Source organism: Barbus barbus (genome assembly GCF_936440315.1).
Source record: "Barbus barbus genome assembly, chromosome: 10".
NCBI classification, from domain to species: Eukaryota; Metazoa; Chordata; class Actinopteri; order Cypriniformes; family Cyprinidae; genus Barbus; species Barbus barbus.
The window spans coordinates 17,351,295-17,370,613 of NC_136738.1; the positions used below are offsets into that span (position 1 = coordinate 17,351,295).

The following is a 19,319-nucleotide window of genomic DNA, read 5'->3' on the forward strand; positions in this document are numbered from 1 at the left end:
ACCTGCTTACTGCCGTTTTTGCTCATGCGAGTTTTTGAGCCAATCACCTGAGCCGTACCTGATGAAAATCTGAAATCAACTGAAAATGACTTTCTTTTTTGATGCTGATATTCTTACAGTGCAGCACAGTCTCAGTATTTACATTTCAGGGGAATAAACCTACACAATTCTTACCTATAATTATCTCTTCATATTAAGTAGGAATAAGCTGAAATATTTTAACATTACCTTCAACTAATCACAAAAAAAAAAAGTATTTTTTTTAAATAGTTGCCAAAAAAGTGTCTTTACTGTCGCTCGACACAGAAAAAAGTATTTAATAAAAAAAAAAAATAATCCACCCCAAACATTTGAATAGTTACGTATACTGACAAACCTAACAAAATAACACATGAACATGACAAAAACATTTTGTGTGATTTTTCTGTTTATATGGAGCTTGTGTCTAAAGACAGAAAAGTGTTTATCATATATACAAATTAGCAAAGAACATTCATTTCAGATTGGAACATTTCTAGTCATTTTAAAGGAAGTGTTATGTTTGTATGGTTATTAATCTCATAAAAGATTTATATATGAAAATAAAATGCAAATAGCTCAGATTGTCATTGTGATCCAGGTTATATACTAACTTGCTGAAAACTCTGATTTAAATACAGTAGATGTTGCAAATGTTAAATATAACAGACACACTTTTATATAAAGTCAGAAAAATCATACCTTTTCAGCAAGCTCATGGAATAAACTTATTTAAATTACTGTCTAAACTCTGATTGGGCATCTATATAGGCTAAAATCACTTGTTAATCTCTTTTTTTTTTCTTATGTGCAATATGTCTATTGCTGCAATAGCTTATTAGGCCTAATATTCAGAAAATAGCCTTTAAAAGACACATTACATTTACAATCAAATATAATATACCTCTTTGTGCAGAAGAGAATTTCACATTTTAGATTTCTTTTAAAAATGTATGTGAAAAAAGGCCTATGAAAAAACAAAGCAGGCACAAAAGAAACTCTTTTCACTTAATGAAAGGAAGAGCCGAAGATCTGCTGCTGCGTCAGAGATTCATGTTCTTCATGGCTCACAGATCAAAGTCTCCACAACAAACTTGTTTTCAAAATGGCGGATCTTGTGGCAGTTCAGAGCCTCACGTTTCTGCATACCTGCAGCGGAGCACATTCAGCTTTCAGAAGTTTGAAATGTACTTGTTTATACAGTGAACATGAGAGTAAATACTGTGCCTCCACCACTTATTTGTGCTTAAAACTTGAAAATAAGTTCCACTGTGATGGTGGAAAGATGTAAACACAAAGTCTTATCAAATTTAAGTAAGTGTTTGTGTACACTTACCCAGTATGGTTTCTCTACGCTGCAGTCTGTACGTGTCTTTGTCTTTGCACAGGTTATTGATGTAATAGCCCAGATCACTGGTGCTGTCCAGCATCTCTGTAATCATCATCTCTTCTCGCACAAGGTATGTCTGAGGAAGATACATTCCTGCCTGCAAAAACACACACAAACATCAACTTAACTACTGAAATGCATTTGTGTGAAAAACACATTCACGGCAACACAAGAACCACTTATTGACACAAATTCACAGAATCTCCTGTTATTAATGTGGCTGGTTACCTTGATATTGGCCAGGAACTCCTGAAAATCTCTGGGCAGCATGACAATAGATGTGTTCAGGTTGATGATGTAGCATCTGTCCAGATTCAGGTCGAGGTAAGCAGTCAGTTTCTGACAGCACAGAATGACACAAAGGTTAAAAATAGTCATGTAAAATAATATTACAATATAAAATAACTGTTTTCTATTTGAATACATTTTAAAATGTAATTTATTCCTGTGATGTCACATTCAATGTATTTACTGTCAATTTTAATAAATTTTGTACAACCTTGCAGAATAATATTATAAAAGCAAAAAAAAAAACCTCCAAATTTTTCTTAAAACAGTTTGTGTGATCCAGGAAGCACATATCAATCAAATATATGACCCTGGACCACAAACCCAGTCATAAGGGTCAATTTTGTGAAATTGAGTTTTATGCGTCATCTGAAAGCTGAATAAATAATCTTTCCATTGATGTAAGGATAGGACAATATTTGGCCGAGATACAACTATTTGGAAATCTGGAATCTGAGGGTGCAAAAAAATCTAAATATTGAGAAAATCATCTTTAAAGTTGTCCAAATAAAATCCTTAGCAATGCATATTACTAATCAATAATGAAGTTTTGATATATTTATGGTAGAAAATTTACAAAATATCTTCATGGAACATGATCTTTACTTAATATCCTAATGATTTTTGGCATAAAAGAAAAATAGATAATTTTGACCCATCCAATGGGTCACATAAAAATATTTCACTAATGTACTTATATTTCCAGAGTCTCTTTAACACGAGACAGGAAATTCATGAACTTCTTTTTGTAACCTGATCATTTCAGAAAACTATCTATCCTTGTTAAATTTCGAATGGATACAAATACAGCAGCGTGACTGATAATATGTTTATGGTGGTTATGGCTAAACACTGTCTGTGTGTGTGTGTGTGTGTGTGTTTGTACCATGGTAAAGTCATGCAGGATGCCAGCTGGATCGCCTTCTGCGAACTCAGGGACTGGTACTTTGATGAGCTCCACCTCATCGTCTTCGAAAAAGCTCACATTCTCTTCAATGAGCAACAGAGGTGCCTCAACCTCCACCTCCTCATCAAACTCATAGTCTTCCTCAAAGTACTTCAACCCACAGACAAACACCTGATCCTTCTGTGTGTTAGAAACACATGCAGCATTAACACAAATTGGCAACAACATTTCAAAGAACAGTTTGGTACCAAGAAAATGTACACTTTTTGAAAGGCAAATCAACTATTTGCTCATTGTGGGAGGTGCATGACACTTGTGTCATGCACCTCCCACAAGTGTAACAATATCACAATTTCATAGGGGAAAAAAAGCATGATACAGAATTAATTTACAAGTGCAGATCTATAAATGTCCTGCCGTCTGAAAAATTCTGCATTTTTCTCTCAAGATGTGTTCACTTAATGAAAGAAGTTTTTTCATATGTTAATATTAGTGACTAGTTTCCTAGAACTTGCCAAGATGTAAAATGGCTTGCACTGGCTACGTTTACATTCAACCAAATAATCCATTTGTAATCGGATTGATGGCTCAATCAGAATGAAAAGACTTCATGTAAACACCTTAATCGATCCGACTTGTGCGCAGGGAGGGGCGTTTTTGCTGCGTGATAAATATCAGAAGCACGGCACAGCGGTTTATGGATAAATATTAATTTTGCTGTTAAAAACAAATAAAGAAACAGTGTAGGAGAGTGGTTATTATGCACAAACAGTGAGAAACTCTATTTGTGCAGTGTTCTCATGTAAAAAAAAAAAAAATCCAATTTGAAGCTTGTGACCTAAACGTGCACATCAACCCAATCAATTTATTAAGTGTTCATGTAAACACTACATTCAGATTCATAAATCGGAATGAATTCAGTCCGATTGAACCAAAAATTGTGCATGTAAACGTGGCCAGTTGCACCTACATGTTTACTGTCAGTACTATGCAGTCTAAGTTGTATCTTGCATTTTGTGGTTTTTGAGGATAAGGACGAGTCACGTGATCTTTGTATATTGGCTTGTGGCTAATTTTGCAAGCTTCTACCAAGTGGCAGATGATTTTGAAGTATTTGCTGTTACAGAATTGCCAGGCTCCAATATCAGCCAATCACAGCGCTCATCATCACCAGAATTCTGATCACACACACCTGCTACCCATCCAGCTCACTCATTAAGACTGCTACAAATACAACCTCGTCTCACCTCATGTCTGGTCTCATTTGAGTGAAGTGGACTACTTACCTGACTTTCTGAACTCCACCGATTCTTCCTTTCATGTCTCCAGTGGTCTGTTTACAATTTCTATTGTCCAGGTACCAAGAATGTCAAAGCGGTCTGTCTTCATGCTCTAAAAGAGGTCACCAAGGAACCTGAGCCCATCTTGCTTCCCAACTTGATTCTGAGTCCCATCCAGTGATCACCACAACTAACCACATCCTCCAATGCCTCCGAAACCACTCCACCGGGTTGTCCCAGATCACAGCACACCCCACTCACCCAGCAGCCAACAGCACACTCTTGCTTCTTAAAGATCGTTTCTGGTGGTGCAATATGGCTAGGGACGTGAGAAGGTTCATTCAAGGCTGCTCTGACTGTGCCATCTCAAAGAGCCCAAGCCATCTACCAACAGGCAAGCTCCATCTGCTGCCGTTCCCAATTGCCCGTGGTCACACCTAGGCATGGACTACAAAGACCTGGCCCCCTCTGATGGTAACGCATGCATTCTTGTTGTCAATGATCGATTTTATAAATCGTGTCATCTGCTTCCTTTCAAAGATATTCCCATTGTAATGCAAATTGCAGAACTTGTCTTGAATCATGTCTTAGGGATTCATGAGGATATAGTATCAGATTGGGGTCCCCAGTTTATTGCAAAGGTATGGAAAGCGTTCTTCATCCTAGGTGTGACATTGAGCCTCTCATCTGGATACCATCCCCAATCAAATGGGCAGATGGGAAGAGAGATCCAGGAGATTGGACCTATCCTACGAACCTTCTGCCATGGTTGCCAGAACTCTTGGAAGCAGTTCCTAGGCTCCAGTTCCCTGTATCAGCCTGCCATTGGATTCGCTCTCTTTCGGTGCATGCTCTGTTACCAGCCTCCTTTGTTCCAGTGGTCCAGGAAACCATCACATGTCCCATCTGTTGACTTGTGGTTCTGAGAAACCAAAGGGTCTGGGACACTCACTCACAGTGGCAGTGCGCCACCAATGGATTCAGACGGACATCCGATGGATGGAACTCCAACTTTCTAGCCTGGACCGGGTTGGCTGTCCACCAGAGACAATAGGATGTGCCTGCCATGTAAGAAGCTTATTCCTGGATGCATTGGCCCTTCACCATCACCTGACAGATCTACCCGGTCGCTTATCAACTGCACCTTCCTGCACACTTCAGAATCCATTCAACATGCCATGTGTCACTCCACAAACCATATCACCCACCTGTTTCAGTCTCTACAGAGCTTAGGAACCCCCTCCACTAATCCTGGAAGATGGAGCCATTTACAGAGTGAGAGAGATCCTGGACTCCCTGCACTGTGGTAGATGGTTGTAGTATCTGTACCGTACAGTATCTGGTCGATTGAGAAGGATATGGCCCAGAGGAGCGCTCCTGGGTCCCCAGAGACTATATCCTTGATCCAACCCTGCTCACAGCCTTCCATGACACTCACCCTGATCATCCTTCGCCCCAAGGAAGAGGTCGACCACCATGACATGGGGGAAGTACTGTCACAGAATCCTTTTGTCCAAATACCCACACTTGTGGTCTTTGCACTTGACTACTTGCATGACGTATTTACTGTATTTGGGCCAAGGGAGGAAGACCATACGTGTGTAGAACTTTTCGTTACCTGATGGTGTACACTTGGTGTTGTAAAAATGTTTTGTATTGTAAAACATGTTTACGTGGCTTTATTTTTTTACTTTAAATACTTTGAATTTTAAGATCAACTTCTAAATGCCTGTTGAGTAGTCCCTATAACATGCCGCAATTTAATGTGGTGCTTCTAATTAAGTAGTGAAAAGCAGTTGCAAATGTTGTACAAAATATCACCACCACTACTCTTTGCACCAATAAAATGTGCAACACTTTTCTTTTTTTTTTTTTTACACCAAATTATATGTAATAAAATCTAATTGTATTACTATTTAACTTTCATTGCAACGGTTTCTGTGACCTCTCGCAAGATCTTGGCAAAAATCGATTTACGATTTACTCCAAAGCATGATGGGGTACACTAAACCTGGAATAGCGCTCCGGAGCGGTATTTGAGATTGTGTGCGTTAAGGGCACTGTTTTGAAGACTTTGGACAGTCTTGTGCACTTGTTGTCATACATGCGCGCTCTCAAGTAGCTAAGACCGCAAGTGTGGGTATCTGGACAAGGCAGATTGCCAGCACCAGAATTCTGATCACACACACCTGCTACTCATCCTGCTCGCTCATTAGGACTGTTACAAAAGCACACACCTCATTGTCTGGTCTTGTTTGTACAAAGTGGACTACTTACCTGACTTCCTGAACTCCAGCATTACCTCTAGCACTTGTCTCCAGTGTGTCTACCCTTCCTTTGTGTCCCCAGTGTTCTTTGCCTACAAACCTGTTGAAAGGGATTACCTCTATACTCACCAATTGCAAAGAGGTGTGTGCATCCTTCATCTCGTCCGCTCTGTCATCCACAATATCCTGCATCTGCAGCAAAGGAAAGTCAAGTTAACAACCTTACTCTCTCCCCTGATTATATATGTGAACTGCATACGCCACCTTGATTGCCAGTGTGCTCAGTGCTGTAATAATCAATGCGTTTATTCCATGTATCTGTGTCTACATTCTGTCTATGCTTGATTTGAGTTGCTTTTGCATTTCAGAGAAAATCTGTGACCCATTTATGGGTCACAACCCACCAGCGGAAAATCACTGCTTCGAGGCTTAGACTGGTTATGAAATAAACGTTATAGAAATGAAACAAGATGAAGATAATAATCAATGCGAGATGATACATGTTAGATGTTATGATGTTTTGTTTTTGATATCACTATGGTTACATAAATTTTCTCACCTCAAGCACATAGTATTTATATAGGTAGGCTCCTCCCACCACTACGCCAGAGAGAACGAGAGCCAATCCCAGACAAAAGCACCAGCACCACACCTTAGACGGGGGACGCACCAACACCGCTGCCTCAGGATCCTACAGGGCAAATTACACAGAGAAACGACGGTTACAAAATTACGTTTGAACAATTACTTAATATACATACACCCTTCTGTTCAAAAGTAATTCATATTTTATTCAACAATGATTCAGTAAACTGATCAAAGGTGACAGAAGACATTTATAATGTTATCATCGTAGAATCCTGAAAAAATAGCATACCACGATTTCCACAAAAATATTAAGCAGCACAACTGTTTTCAACACTGACAATAATAAGAAATGTTTCTTGAAAATCAAAAATCATTATTTCTGAAGGTTCACATAACACTGAAGACTGGAAGAAAGGCTGCTGAAAAAAATCAGCTTTGCCATCGCAGACAAAAATTACATTTTAAAATTGATCCAAATAAAACAGCTAATAATATTTAACACATGTTACTGTTTTACTGTATTTTTAATCAAATAAATGCAGCCATTTAAGCATATTAAACAAGGCTTAAATCAAAAGAACAGGCCAACCTGAGAATTAAAGTCATCTATTGAAGTTACAGAGAGTGATTTTCAAAGCACTAAAGGATAAAATATGAATATTACTGGATAGAGATTCATTTTCCTTGTTCAAATGAATGCCTTATTTTAAGCATTCTGTAAAGTATACAGTATACAACAGGGCCTGACTCTCCCCAGCCTGACCTTCAGCCTAAACGTTCAGTTGTGTCCCTGTAGAGTAGACATTCACACACACCTCACAGACAGCAGATATCATCTGCCATGAGACACACCTCAAATGGAACAAGAAAAACCTTAGTCTATTCAGAGTCTGTTTTAAACATAAATTATGAAAAATGACAGTTATGAGACGAACAGAACCAAAAAAAAAAAAGAAGTGAGATTCACACTGCATCTTTCCAGTCAAAGAGGCGTTAAAACAGTTTGGTGTCAGCAACTTCTGCAAAAAGAAGTCTTTAAATTCTAATCTACAAAAATGCTTCTTCACTCAAACAAGAACTGCACGCCTAAGTGCAATATGAATTGAAAGAGAAAGTTAATCAAACAGTTTCTATTTGAATAGCAGAAGGGGAATTTAAGAGCTACTTCAGAGCTACATGTTTCATTGTGCTGTACTTATTTAATCCAAATAGTTTATCCTAGTATCCTAATTTTTTATTGTTGTTTTTGTTTATTGGCACATTCTCTCAGTAATGTAACCACACAGCCCTTTATTGAGTACATGGAGGCGAGTGTTGGATGGCCTTGACCAGAAATGACAGTTGAGAGTCTTTTTAATGCTTCTTGAATGCCTCATGAATCAGGCATTTCCTGGTTCCACAGTAAAATCAGTTAAAATTGCACTATATTTACATATGGTATTTGCAAGTATTTTGCACTTTGGTTTCTTTTATTTTAACAATAATGTTTAGCCAAATTTATATAGCGAGTGAGATACAGATATATAGTTTATATACAGTTGAGATGCAGCAGGAAAATTAACAACAGCAACAATCATATGGTATAGACAAGCAGTAGAATAGTTTTTATTTCTAAGCTTAAAGGCTTAGTTCACCCAAAAAAATAGAACTTTTTCTCCCCCCAGTTACCATTTTCTGCTGTTTTGGAGAGTACCATGACGTATACACGTGCTTTCCCCAGAACGTAATCAATGTGGTAACTCGGGGAGAAGAATTGTTGAATAAATTAAGCTATTTTTGTTTTCTTTGCACACCAAATGTATTCTCGTAGCTTCGTAAAATTGAAGTTGAGCCACTAATTATGTCACATGGACTGTTTTACCAATGTCCTATGCGTCTGCCAAATGACTAAATGTCCTATGTTTCAGGGTCTGGGAATATTTCAGTTGCGTTGCTGTCTATGCATGGTCTCAGATTTCATCAAAAATATCTTAATTTGTGTTCTGAAGAAGAACGACGGTCTTATGGGTTTGCAATGACATGAGGGTGAGTAATTAATTGCAGAATTTTTGGGTGAACTATCCCTTTAAGTTGAAGTCTAACTTTCTTATTCTTGGCTTGCAGTTCTGTCTCCTTATGCAATACACTAATTTTCTTCAAAGTTGCCTGTATCATAAACATGTTTGATAGTGCACACATAAAACATGTCTCAACACATCCACAACCCATGAAAAGCACTCCCTTATATATCAGAGAAGTCTCCCGGTAGTGAGCGTAGAGTATTTCTAAAGTGTTTGTGAGAAACACAGTTAAATTATTCTGAAAGAATACCATTCAGAGAAACATCTCACAAAACACACACACACACACATGTTGGTTTTTGTGGTTTATGGGGACTCTCCATAGGCGTAATGGTTTTTATACTGAACAAACTGTGTGTGCTATTGCCCTACACCAACCCTACACCTAAACTTAGCCCTCACAGGAGACTTTGTGCATTTTTAGATTTTCAAAAAAACACCATTTAGTATGTTTTTTAAGCCTTTTGAATTACGGGGACATAGGCAGTGTCCTCATAAACCACCTTCATATTGTAATACCTCTGTCATACCCATGTCATTATACAAATTTGTGTCCTCATAAACCACATAAACATGCACACACACACACACACATAATGGTCCACTTCACAGGGCACTTGGTCAAGTGGAATGCACCTACTGCTTATCAATCTCAATTTCACAATTGTAAGTGCCCCCCTTGTAGCCAGAGGTAACTGCACCACTGGCCCATCGTCTAGCCTTGATTTGGCCATTTTTAATTAGTGCAGCCCACCCACGTAAATTATATGTGGGTCTAGTATGTCATCCATTTTCTTTCTGTTCTATTCTATTCTGTCACTGTGTCACAAGTATTTAATCTTTTTTTCTAATAAAAAATTATCAGTGAAGAGCTTTTTTTTTAAATCCGCATGCAAATATAATAAAGAAAAAGTGTCAGTGAGGCAACAACAGGCTGTGTCAGCTGCCAAAAAACACACAAACAAGCAACCCAGTACAGTCTGTTCAGGCAGTCTAACACCCAACAATACCAGGAAATTATGCGTTTATTAACATTTCATTACGCTTACAAAAACGTACTAAGGCAACCAAGGTTTCTGTCAAAATACAGTAGTAACTAATTACACTTATTTTCACTTTGTATCAGATCCCATAGGGGCTTGTGTAAATTAGTTTGTTTTTTAGTAGATTATCAAAGCATATCAATTGAATATATCAAAATTAATTAGAAATAAATACATAAAATATTATTTAAAGTAAAAAAATGGCAATGAAAATGAGGGACATAAGTTATTATAATAAGTTTTTATTTTTTATTTTTTTTCCTTTTATATAAAATTATTATCTCTTTATATAAAAAGGGCAGGTAGTTCAATTTAATATCAATTTAAGGAGGTGAAAAACCCTGCAGTAACGTTTTACCAAGGTATTAGTGATTACCCGTCTTTGACCACAGATCTGTGTCTTTGACAAACTTTGGGCCGTCAGCCATTTTATAAACACTTTCAACCTGATCAAAGATGAGCAAACCTAAACAAAGAAACACATTTACTTCTGCATTTGGGATACTTTCTACACTTCTCTCAAGATCATATATATAAAATAATAATAATAAAAAACAATGCACATATAACTGGACTTTTCGGTTGAAAGATAATATTGAACCCAAACATTCCTAAAATGCGGTTACGCAATTAAATAGTAAATATACAGCAAGATTAGTTAGTAACGTTACAGTACCTGTACACCAAGAATGAGACTTTCCTTCTTTGGATCCTTTATGGCGAGAGCCTTGTTAAAAGAAACTTTAACCATACTGAAAGTTTATGTAAATGATTATTTCCGCGAGGTCGAGAAAGAAAAGACAGCGCAAAATGAAAGCGTTTAGTTTCCTGATCAGAAGCGTCTCGATGGAGCCTAAAGATCCTCCCACCTGCCTAAACCTGCCCATCTCCACCCCCTAGATTCTGAGTGGTTCACTTTTTTTGATATTATAGAATATTGGCTGATTCTCAGCAGCGCTGGGAAAAGGAGCAAGTAAATTACCAGATTACAGCGGTATCTATAAGTGACAGGTATTGCCGTGATAACCAGTTTTATGCTCTTCGTCGTTTACTCTATTACCCCGCAGTTCTACAAGAACTGTTTATGAACGCCACAGATAATATTTTATTGAGAGCGTTTGTAGTCCTTCTGCCAACAGGCGTCAGTACTGTCTTACTCTTGCGTCTGCGTGGTATTTTTGACGCATGCGCGAGCGACGAGAAACAGTCATGGCGGCGGCGGCAGAGAAACCGACGAAAGATAAGCTTTTATCCACTCTGGATGATATTGAAGTTTTATCCAGGTTTGTCTTCATATATTCTGCATGTTTAGAAGAAATACATTTTGATGTCATTTCTGTCTGCTTTTTTAGCTGTTACAAAGCAGAATTATATTAAACTGCTCGTTCATGAAATTCCCAGTGATTCCTGATAACAGTTGTTGGATTAGATCATAATGGAATAAATAAGTCACAGTCTCCTTTGTCCACTCGAGTCTGCTGTTAACACTACTACTATTCACACACTGCTCCCTTTTCGGTTCTCTTATGATCTTGTTTGTGTTGTAGAGAGCTGATAGAGATGCTGGCGCTGTCCAGGACACAGAAACTGCCCCAGCATGGAGAGGACACAGATGTGAGAGACACTGTTTACACATACAACAAGTACATCACTGAAATCGCAAGAAGACAGATTTGTATCTGATATTTACAGGTTTTCTGATTTAGCCTGGGAAAAAGAAATCCTAACTAAGAAATACATTTTGCATTTAGTTCAATTAGAGTTAGCATTAGTATAAATATTGCCTTGTGAATTGCTGTGTAGTGCATGAATTGACCGTATGCTGACTCTGTGAGCAGATACTGGAGCTGTTAGTGCAGAGAGATAAAGAGTTCCAGGAGCTCATGCAGACGGCGGCGGAGCAGGGCAAAGTGCACCAGGAGATGCAGGCGCTGGAGAAGGAAGTTGAGAAGAGAGACAGCGATATCCAGCAGCTCCAGAAACAACTCAAAGAGGCTGAGCATATACTGGTAACTGAGCCAATGCATGTTTATTTCAGTAACATTCAGTTACAGATCGGCATACTTTATTACTTTACAAACTGTCACTTTTTTGTGCAACTTTGTAGATACTTGATTTCCAACAATAACAACTGCTTGTTGTGTTGTTATGAGTTTGATTTGAGAAAAATCATTGGTCATTTGAAATTACAAAATTAAGAGAGAACATTACAAATGTATTTTGATTACTTTGAACTCACAACGAGGACACTATATATATATATATATATATATATATATATATATATATATATATATATATATATATATATATATAAAAACATTAACATTGTTATATGTGATTACTATAGGAATTACAGTAAATTGTGCATAATTACAAGCAACTAACCCTAAACCAAACCTTAAACATTTAGTATGTATAGTGTACTAATATTAACCACAATGTATTTGTACAAGAACACTTTAAAATAAGGTGCAACCCACCCAGTCTTTTTATACAAACTGTGTTTGACAATATTTATGAATCAGTTCTTTAAACTGAAAATAATTCTGTTTTTCATTCATCAGGCCACTGCTGTCTACCAAGCTAAAGAAAAGCTGAAGTCTATTGAAAAGGCCAGAAAAGGTATTATTGTGTTGTTAAAATTATGACCATATTTTCTGGAAAATAAGTCTCACCTGACTATAATGTATACTAGGTCATATTTGCATTGTTGAGAGGGGAAAAAATGCAGAAAATGTGCATCAGTGTACAAGACACTTTATTATTACTTTCAGGAAGTTCAGGAACATTATAAACACTGTAAAGATGTATTTTAGTTTCCTTCACTTCACAAGAAATCCTTTAAATTTAATGGTACTCAGAAATGTAAAATATAATATATGTAATATATATTATAATATAATCATAATTTATAGTGGCATTCATTATTAAAAAAAAAACACTATAAACTCCAAGTCTAATGTAATTTATTTAAACTTGCCTTAAAAAAGCCTCTTTGGATTTTAAGTTTTAGATTATTTAAAATGTGACTTTTATTCAGGAAAATACAGGAGTTCTCAGTAGGATTGATTCAGTCACAAAACTGAGATGCAAGTAATTGTATTATATTTAGTTGATTTAATGTATTGATTTACCATAATATCAAATAGACTCTGCTCTGGTTAAAAATGGCCTCTTGTCTCACTATTTTTGTGTGCTTTCATCAGGGAGTGTCTCTTCAGAGGAGATCATCAAATATGCCCACAGGATCAGTGCCAGTAATGCAGTGTGTGCTCCTCTCAACTGGGTTCCTGGTAAGCAGACAGTATTTTCTTCTGTGTCCAGTTCTTTTATTCATCTCTTTCACTATTCATTTGATTTCCTCAGAAACATGTTCGGTTATATTTGTAAGTTCTTGTGATGTGGATGTATGTGTAGGTGACCCCCGCAGGCCGTACCCCACTGATCTGGAGATGCGCAGTGGAATACTGGGTAACATGAGCAATATGTCCACCAACGGAGTGAACGGGCACCTGCCAGGAGACGCATTGGCTGCTGGGAGATTACCAGGCAGGTTCACTCTTCTGTTTCATCCGTCCATGCTCTTTTCTGTTCCCGGTTGTCTTTATTCATACAAATATTGTGGTTTGTGTGTGGCTATGTACTTTTCTGTTGAAGTAGAGAATGTTTATTTTTTGCTAATGTCTTTCTCCTTTCGCTTTTAGATATTCTAACCCCACAATATCCTTGGCAGTCTGCTGATGTTTCCATGGGGATTCTGCCTCCTCACCATGGCAACGATTTTGGCCTGGAGCCACCTGGTCATAACAAGGAAAATGAAGATGATGTTGAGGCCATGTCAACAGATTCCTCTAGCAGCAGCAGTGACTCAGACTGAGAGTGTGTGTGTGTGTGAGTGTGTCCACAGTAACTTGAGTTTGTCCACCTGAGCAGCCTGAAAGTGTGTTGTCTGCGTCTAGTTTCTGTGATTGTGGAGGTCCAGTTTGCTACGTATACTGCTTTCAGGAGGACCAAACCTACACGGGTCCTCTTTTCAGCAAAGCCTCATTTGCTTGTTTTTTTTTCATTCTGCAGATGCCTTGCAGTCATAATTTGTTTGTATAATTTTATCCCACTGGCCTTAAATGTCACCGGTGCATCGTTTTCATTGTGTGCAGAGTGACAGGCTCATTTGCATTTATTTGTAATCTAGTGTAGCGTTACTGTTTTACAGCTGGAATATAAATAGCAATGTAAATACCGCTGAACTTTCAGACTCTGTAAATAAAATTGTTTTTTTTTTATATATATTGTTGTTTTGTTCATTTTACCTGGTCTGTTTTGTGTATACAGAAGGGCTGTGTAGTTTTAAAATGGCTTGTTTCCCCTGTGGAGCTGAGGTAAGGTAGTAGAGGAATAGGTCTGATTTAAATGACCCCTCGGGTTCAGTTTTCCAATATATATACCTTGACCTCTAAAAATGCTTGCACAGATCCTACTCTGTGCATGATCATTGCTCATAGACTGTCGACTTCAATTTATTACAGTGCTTGCAAGACAAAACAGTTTTGATATTGCTGTAACATTCTGGTTGGGGTTTATTTGAAACTCCAGCATTTTTTATTTACTAATGCAGTCTGAATCGCTTATACATATGGCAAATATGTTTCAAAGATAATTTTTCAGTCTTGGGTATCTAAATTCAGGTTAAACTTTCTCATAAATTAATATACATTTTTCAAGAATCATCTATAGAGACTGAAAAATTAAATTTAAATTATTTATTTTTATTTATTTACACTTATGTCTTGAGATTTGGGTACACTTGGCACAGAATTTTCTTTATGTTCATTCATCAATCTTAGCCTTTCCCTCCTCTCGTCATTAAATTATATATTAGTTTCTAGTCTAATTAGTTTTATTTTACATAATTTTAATGCACTTTTATTGCTTTGCAAGCACAGGTATTTCTTTCAGGAAATAATCTAATTTGTATATTTTTTTCATACTGTTTAGAAACACAATCTTGACATGCTACATAATGTGCTTGAATAAGTGGTTCTTGTAACATTAGTTGTTAAAACATGTTTACTATCTCTTTTAAAAAGATATTCTGAACTTCTAACTTAGTTTCCATTCTTAGCTCTAAAATAACTTTGATCTCTTATTATATTGCACATGGTGATTGGGTTTAATGGTCCCAGAGTGCAATAATGAGCACTGAATTTATACTTTAAACATTAATGAATATATTTCTGATAGGGCATAGGTGCAAGTTCAGGTTGTTTAACATTGGCCACCAGATGGCGCATTAACACTAATTAGCCAACACAGCATTTTAAGTGCTTATTATTTATATAGTATGTACAAAATACCAATGTATATCTTCTCAAACTAATGTAGAATCAGGCGAATATATGACAATATATTAAAAACGAAATAATATCTACACGATAGTGTAGATTCAGAGATGTCAGGCATATATCCTAATCCTTTCAGATGTTATGTCCTGATCCTGTATAGAAGCATTCAAGCATTGACTGGATATATTCAAAGAAGTCTATTTTCAGTCTATCCACAGTTTGTGCCCAGCATTAAAATATGGTGATTCAGTGCATGACTATTTGAAACTATGCTAATGCGTGCTAATGTTAAGTGTACCAATAGGCGAGATAACGTGTCAGGGCATTTTAGAGCTGTTCCTGCTTGTAATTAAGATTGAATTAGCTGCTAGTGAATCACACAATAATTCATTATTTTCCTTCTGTGCCTCATTTACCAACACAAAGGGTAGGGAACAAACTCTTCTCATTCTGCAACTGTGTTCTCTGCTTCTGACACTTCATTTCTTGTTTTAGCTTTTTTCTCCTGTCTATGCTCCTGGCAAGCTGTGGGGTGAACGGGGAAGGGCGAAAGAAGAGCCGGGGGAAAGAATGATTACTTTCAGAGGTGAACTATAACACAGACAGTTCAGATGTTCGTCTGTATTGCTTCAGCTCACAGATTTTACAAACAAAGAACACCGCAGCCACAAGCTCTAGTCTATGAACCTTGCTCAGCTGTAAGGTTAATGTTTTTCACATGATCAAATGTGCAAAAAAATATATCAACAAACCAGAAACAATGCTGGCTATTTTCACATCACACTCACATTCGAGATTTACTAGCTTTAATCTACAGTACAAACACATTTAAATCAAGGAGACACTCCTTTTAAGAATCTTTGTTTCTGTTTCTGCTCTTCGTCAACGCTTAGTAAATATTACAGGTAAATCATCATCGGCAAAGACATTCATTAGATTGGAAAGCAGACCAAAATCTTCCAAAGAACATGTCCAAATCCCATGATTATGAAAGACATGCCTGTGACATTTGGCTGACATCTCTAGTGATTAATCATAACCTTATTAGTTCAGGAAAAGAACTGATTTAAATTCAGTCTGATGTGATGTAACAGTTTTACCGCTTGTTCTGTGTTCAAGACTGACTGAAATTCCCTCAGTGTACAATGTTGAAAGACAACAAGATTTTTCTCAAGATATTTTAAACAATTTCACTTTACCTTCAAAGGAAAATGGCCATTAGGGCATGTTTTCAGAGAATGTTTCGTGTAAAGGTTTAGGGCGCAGTAAGATTTTTTAAAGAAATGAAAGGTTCACCCAAAAATGAAAATCTGCCATTAATTACTAACCCAAGGACACATTAAACTGATTTAAATTCCTGCAAAATAGTTGAAGTAAATACTGTTCTTTTGAAATTTCTAGTCATCAAACAAACCGAAAAAAATACCATGATTTCACCATGAAAATTCAGCTTTGCTATAACAGGAATAAATTACATTTTGAAATATATTCAAATAAAAAACAGTTATTTTAAATTGGAATATTTCACTGTTGTACTGTTATCCTCGCTAAATGTGTTATTTGAATTTTCTCATCTACTAACAGTTGTCATTTAATGTTACAAGCAAATTTATTTTATTTATAAATTCATTCAAATTAAGAATATAATGAATATAAATGTTAAAACATCAAAATATTAATAAATATCTAAATAAAATCAAATACAAAATAAAATCAAAACAAACAACACAGTTCATAACATATCACATATTTTGAAGTCAAAAAGAGCTCTCTGGCTGTAAGTCGTTCCATTGTCGTTCAACAGCATCAAACACATGCAAACACACACCTTGCAAGGGAGCACATAATGGCTCAGTAAATCACGACAGGGTGGCCAGTGTCTCTATGGTAATCTCTGAATCATTCGACAACATCACTGTCTTCAGTCCACCAACACATTCCCATAAAGCAACAGGAGTGTAAATGAAGTGATGATCCCATGGCTTCACTACAGAATGCAGCCTATTATATGAAATATGTGTTACGTTATATATGCTTGGGGTCTTTGCACCATATAATACCAATGGTCCCACATTTACATGACATATAATGCTCTTCTGCAGAATTAACAGTGATGAAAAGCTAATCTTGTTGTTAAATAATTTCTTAGACAAAACGACTACATATTAAAGACTTAGTTGCAAATGGTGATCTGCTACTAGGGTCTCTTTGATCACATGGATGAGCTGGGGGCATGTCTCTGCTCTCTGGAGAAAATGTGCTATTAGCGGAAACTGACTCTCTAAGGACTTCTCACCATATGTGTCTCTGTGTTTCTGTCTACCCTACTGCATCTTTAGCCTTTGTTAATACCATCATCAAAGTACTCAATTCTAAAATAATAACAATGATAGATAATTACCATCAATAATTATAGTCATTTATATAGAGACTCATTTAGTGTTGTAATAAAATGTGATTGTAACAGCACTAAATTATGTGAGGGGTTGATTAGGTACTCACGGGAGTGTATTGTCATCTTGTGTTTTTCTAAAATGTTCTATAAAGCTTAATTGCTTTATTTAAGGGATAGCCTAATGTATGGGCTGACTGTACATTATCCTGCTTATTACACAGCCACTAACCAAATACATACACTGTGAAAAAAATAAAATAATTTGTTACCCCACTGTTTTTAGTTTAGTCAACTTGAAATTTTAAGTCACTCAATGTTAATTTAAGGGACAACTGGAATATTTTTCAATTTTAAGTCAGCGGGGTGACAAATTATTTTAAGTTGAAACAATCTTTTTTACATTGTAGTAGACAACTATTGATGTACACTGATGTACATTATTTTGAAATTTACCTGTTATCTAAAAGTTTCCACTAAAATAATCCAGTAAAATGTATGAAACAATATTGAACAATATTACAATACCGTAAATATATCAAAACATAATTTTTGATTAGTAATATGCATAGATAACTTTAAAGGCGATTTTCTCAATTTTTTATTTTTTTTTTTGCACCTTCAGATTCCAGATTTTCAAATAGTTGTATCTCGGCCAAATATTGTCCTATCCTAACAAACCATACACCAATTTAATCTTATTTATTATTAGAGAGCACGATTCTGCGAAGTGATACATGAAAGTAGCCTCGGTTGCAGTTACCCGGAATCGCGGGCAGATATAGCCTATCGTTGGCATTAACGGAAAAAAAGATTAGTAAATATATAACCTCTAAATGTCACGATTGGCCGACCAGCCAGAATGAAGTATAATCGCATAATAGGCCTACACACATTTTTAAAGTAAAGAAAACTCAATAACTGTTTAAATGTAGGCTATCTACTACATTCTCTCCTCTTATCTGTTTTCACCCGCTGGTTGGACCCTTTGTGATGTGTACACCCAACCCTGCACAGCCCAACATGTCGACTTTTGGTGGAAAATTAACTGACAGGAAATAGCGGCATTAACTTAACATCTCTCATCTAGGCCTTTCAAACTTCCTCAAAAGAGTCCTACAAGTTTGATATCATTGGACTGTATAAGGTGAGTTAGGCCTATTGACATACTAATATGTTAATGATGACAAACTGTAACTTGAATTGACAGAACTAAACACCTTTCTCCATATTTAGATCTTGACTGTGTCATGTGTATTATTTGTCATTGAATGTTTTATGAAGCAAAAATAATGTTTGCATTTAAGATTGTGCGTAATGAATATTTACATTGCATGAACTTGGCAAGGGCTGTTTGATACTCAAGAAATCAAGTCAAGGTCTAATCACTAATCCTGTCCTCAGATTTAGACTTTACTATTTTACTCTAACAAATAAATCAGATAATAAAAGCTGGTATGAGGCAGCTGGAGAAAAGGGTTTAGAAAATGGATTTGCTCCGTTCAGATTTGTACAGAGGTGTGTGTTTGTTTTGTCTGCTGAGAGCAGCTTTTCCTCTCACCATACCATACCACACCAGTCTGTCTGAACAAATTATTATTTTTTTCCCGCTGATATAACAAAGGAGGATCTGTCCACTGACTCCACTCTGTAACAAACTGTTAAAGACTATGGAGAATGGCCATCTCTGCTTTCTTTCCTACTTTCTGTTTTAAATACACAAAACATGCTGCAAATACCA

The 19,319-nt window shown here is 36.5% G+C and overlaps 2 protein-coding genes across 3 annotated transcripts; one reads left to right on the forward strand and one right to left on the reverse strand.

Moving 5' to 3' along the window:
- Positions 1-299: 299 nt before the first annotated feature.
- Positions 300-11,010, reverse strand: itm2bb (integral membrane protein 2Bb). Of its 2 annotated transcripts, XM_079427312.1 has the most exons (7): positions 10,518-11,010; positions 6,710-6,841; positions 6,280-6,342; positions 2,583-2,783; positions 1,637-1,747; positions 1,355-1,505; positions 300-1,167 (listed from the first exon to the last, which is right to left on the reverse strand). In XM_079427312.1, exons 1-7 carry the CDS (start codon positions 10,590-10,592, stop codon positions 1,079-1,081), a joined length of 822 nt encoding a protein of 273 aa, XP_079283438.1. In that variant the 5' UTR covers positions 10,593-11,010; the 3' UTR covers positions 300-1,078. The 2 variants fall into 2 exon arrangements, with proteins under 2 accessions (XP_079283438.1, XP_079283439.1); XM_079427313.1 differs by lacking the exon at positions 6,280-6,342 and having other exon boundaries at positions 10,518-11,008.
- Positions 11,011-11,027: 17 nt separating this feature from the next.
- med4 (mediator complex subunit 4) lies at positions 11,028-14,131 on the forward strand. Its single transcript, XM_079427314.1, has 7 exons — positions 11,028-11,124; positions 11,389-11,455; positions 11,680-11,850; positions 12,409-12,466; positions 13,051-13,137; positions 13,262-13,393; positions 13,549-14,131. The coding sequence occupies exons 1-7, from the start codon at positions 11,051-11,053 to the stop codon at positions 13,719-13,721; spliced, it is 762 nt and encodes a 253-aa protein (XP_079283440.1). The 5' UTR covers positions 11,028-11,050; the 3' UTR covers positions 13,722-14,131.
- Positions 14,132-19,319: the final 5,188 nt, after the last annotated feature.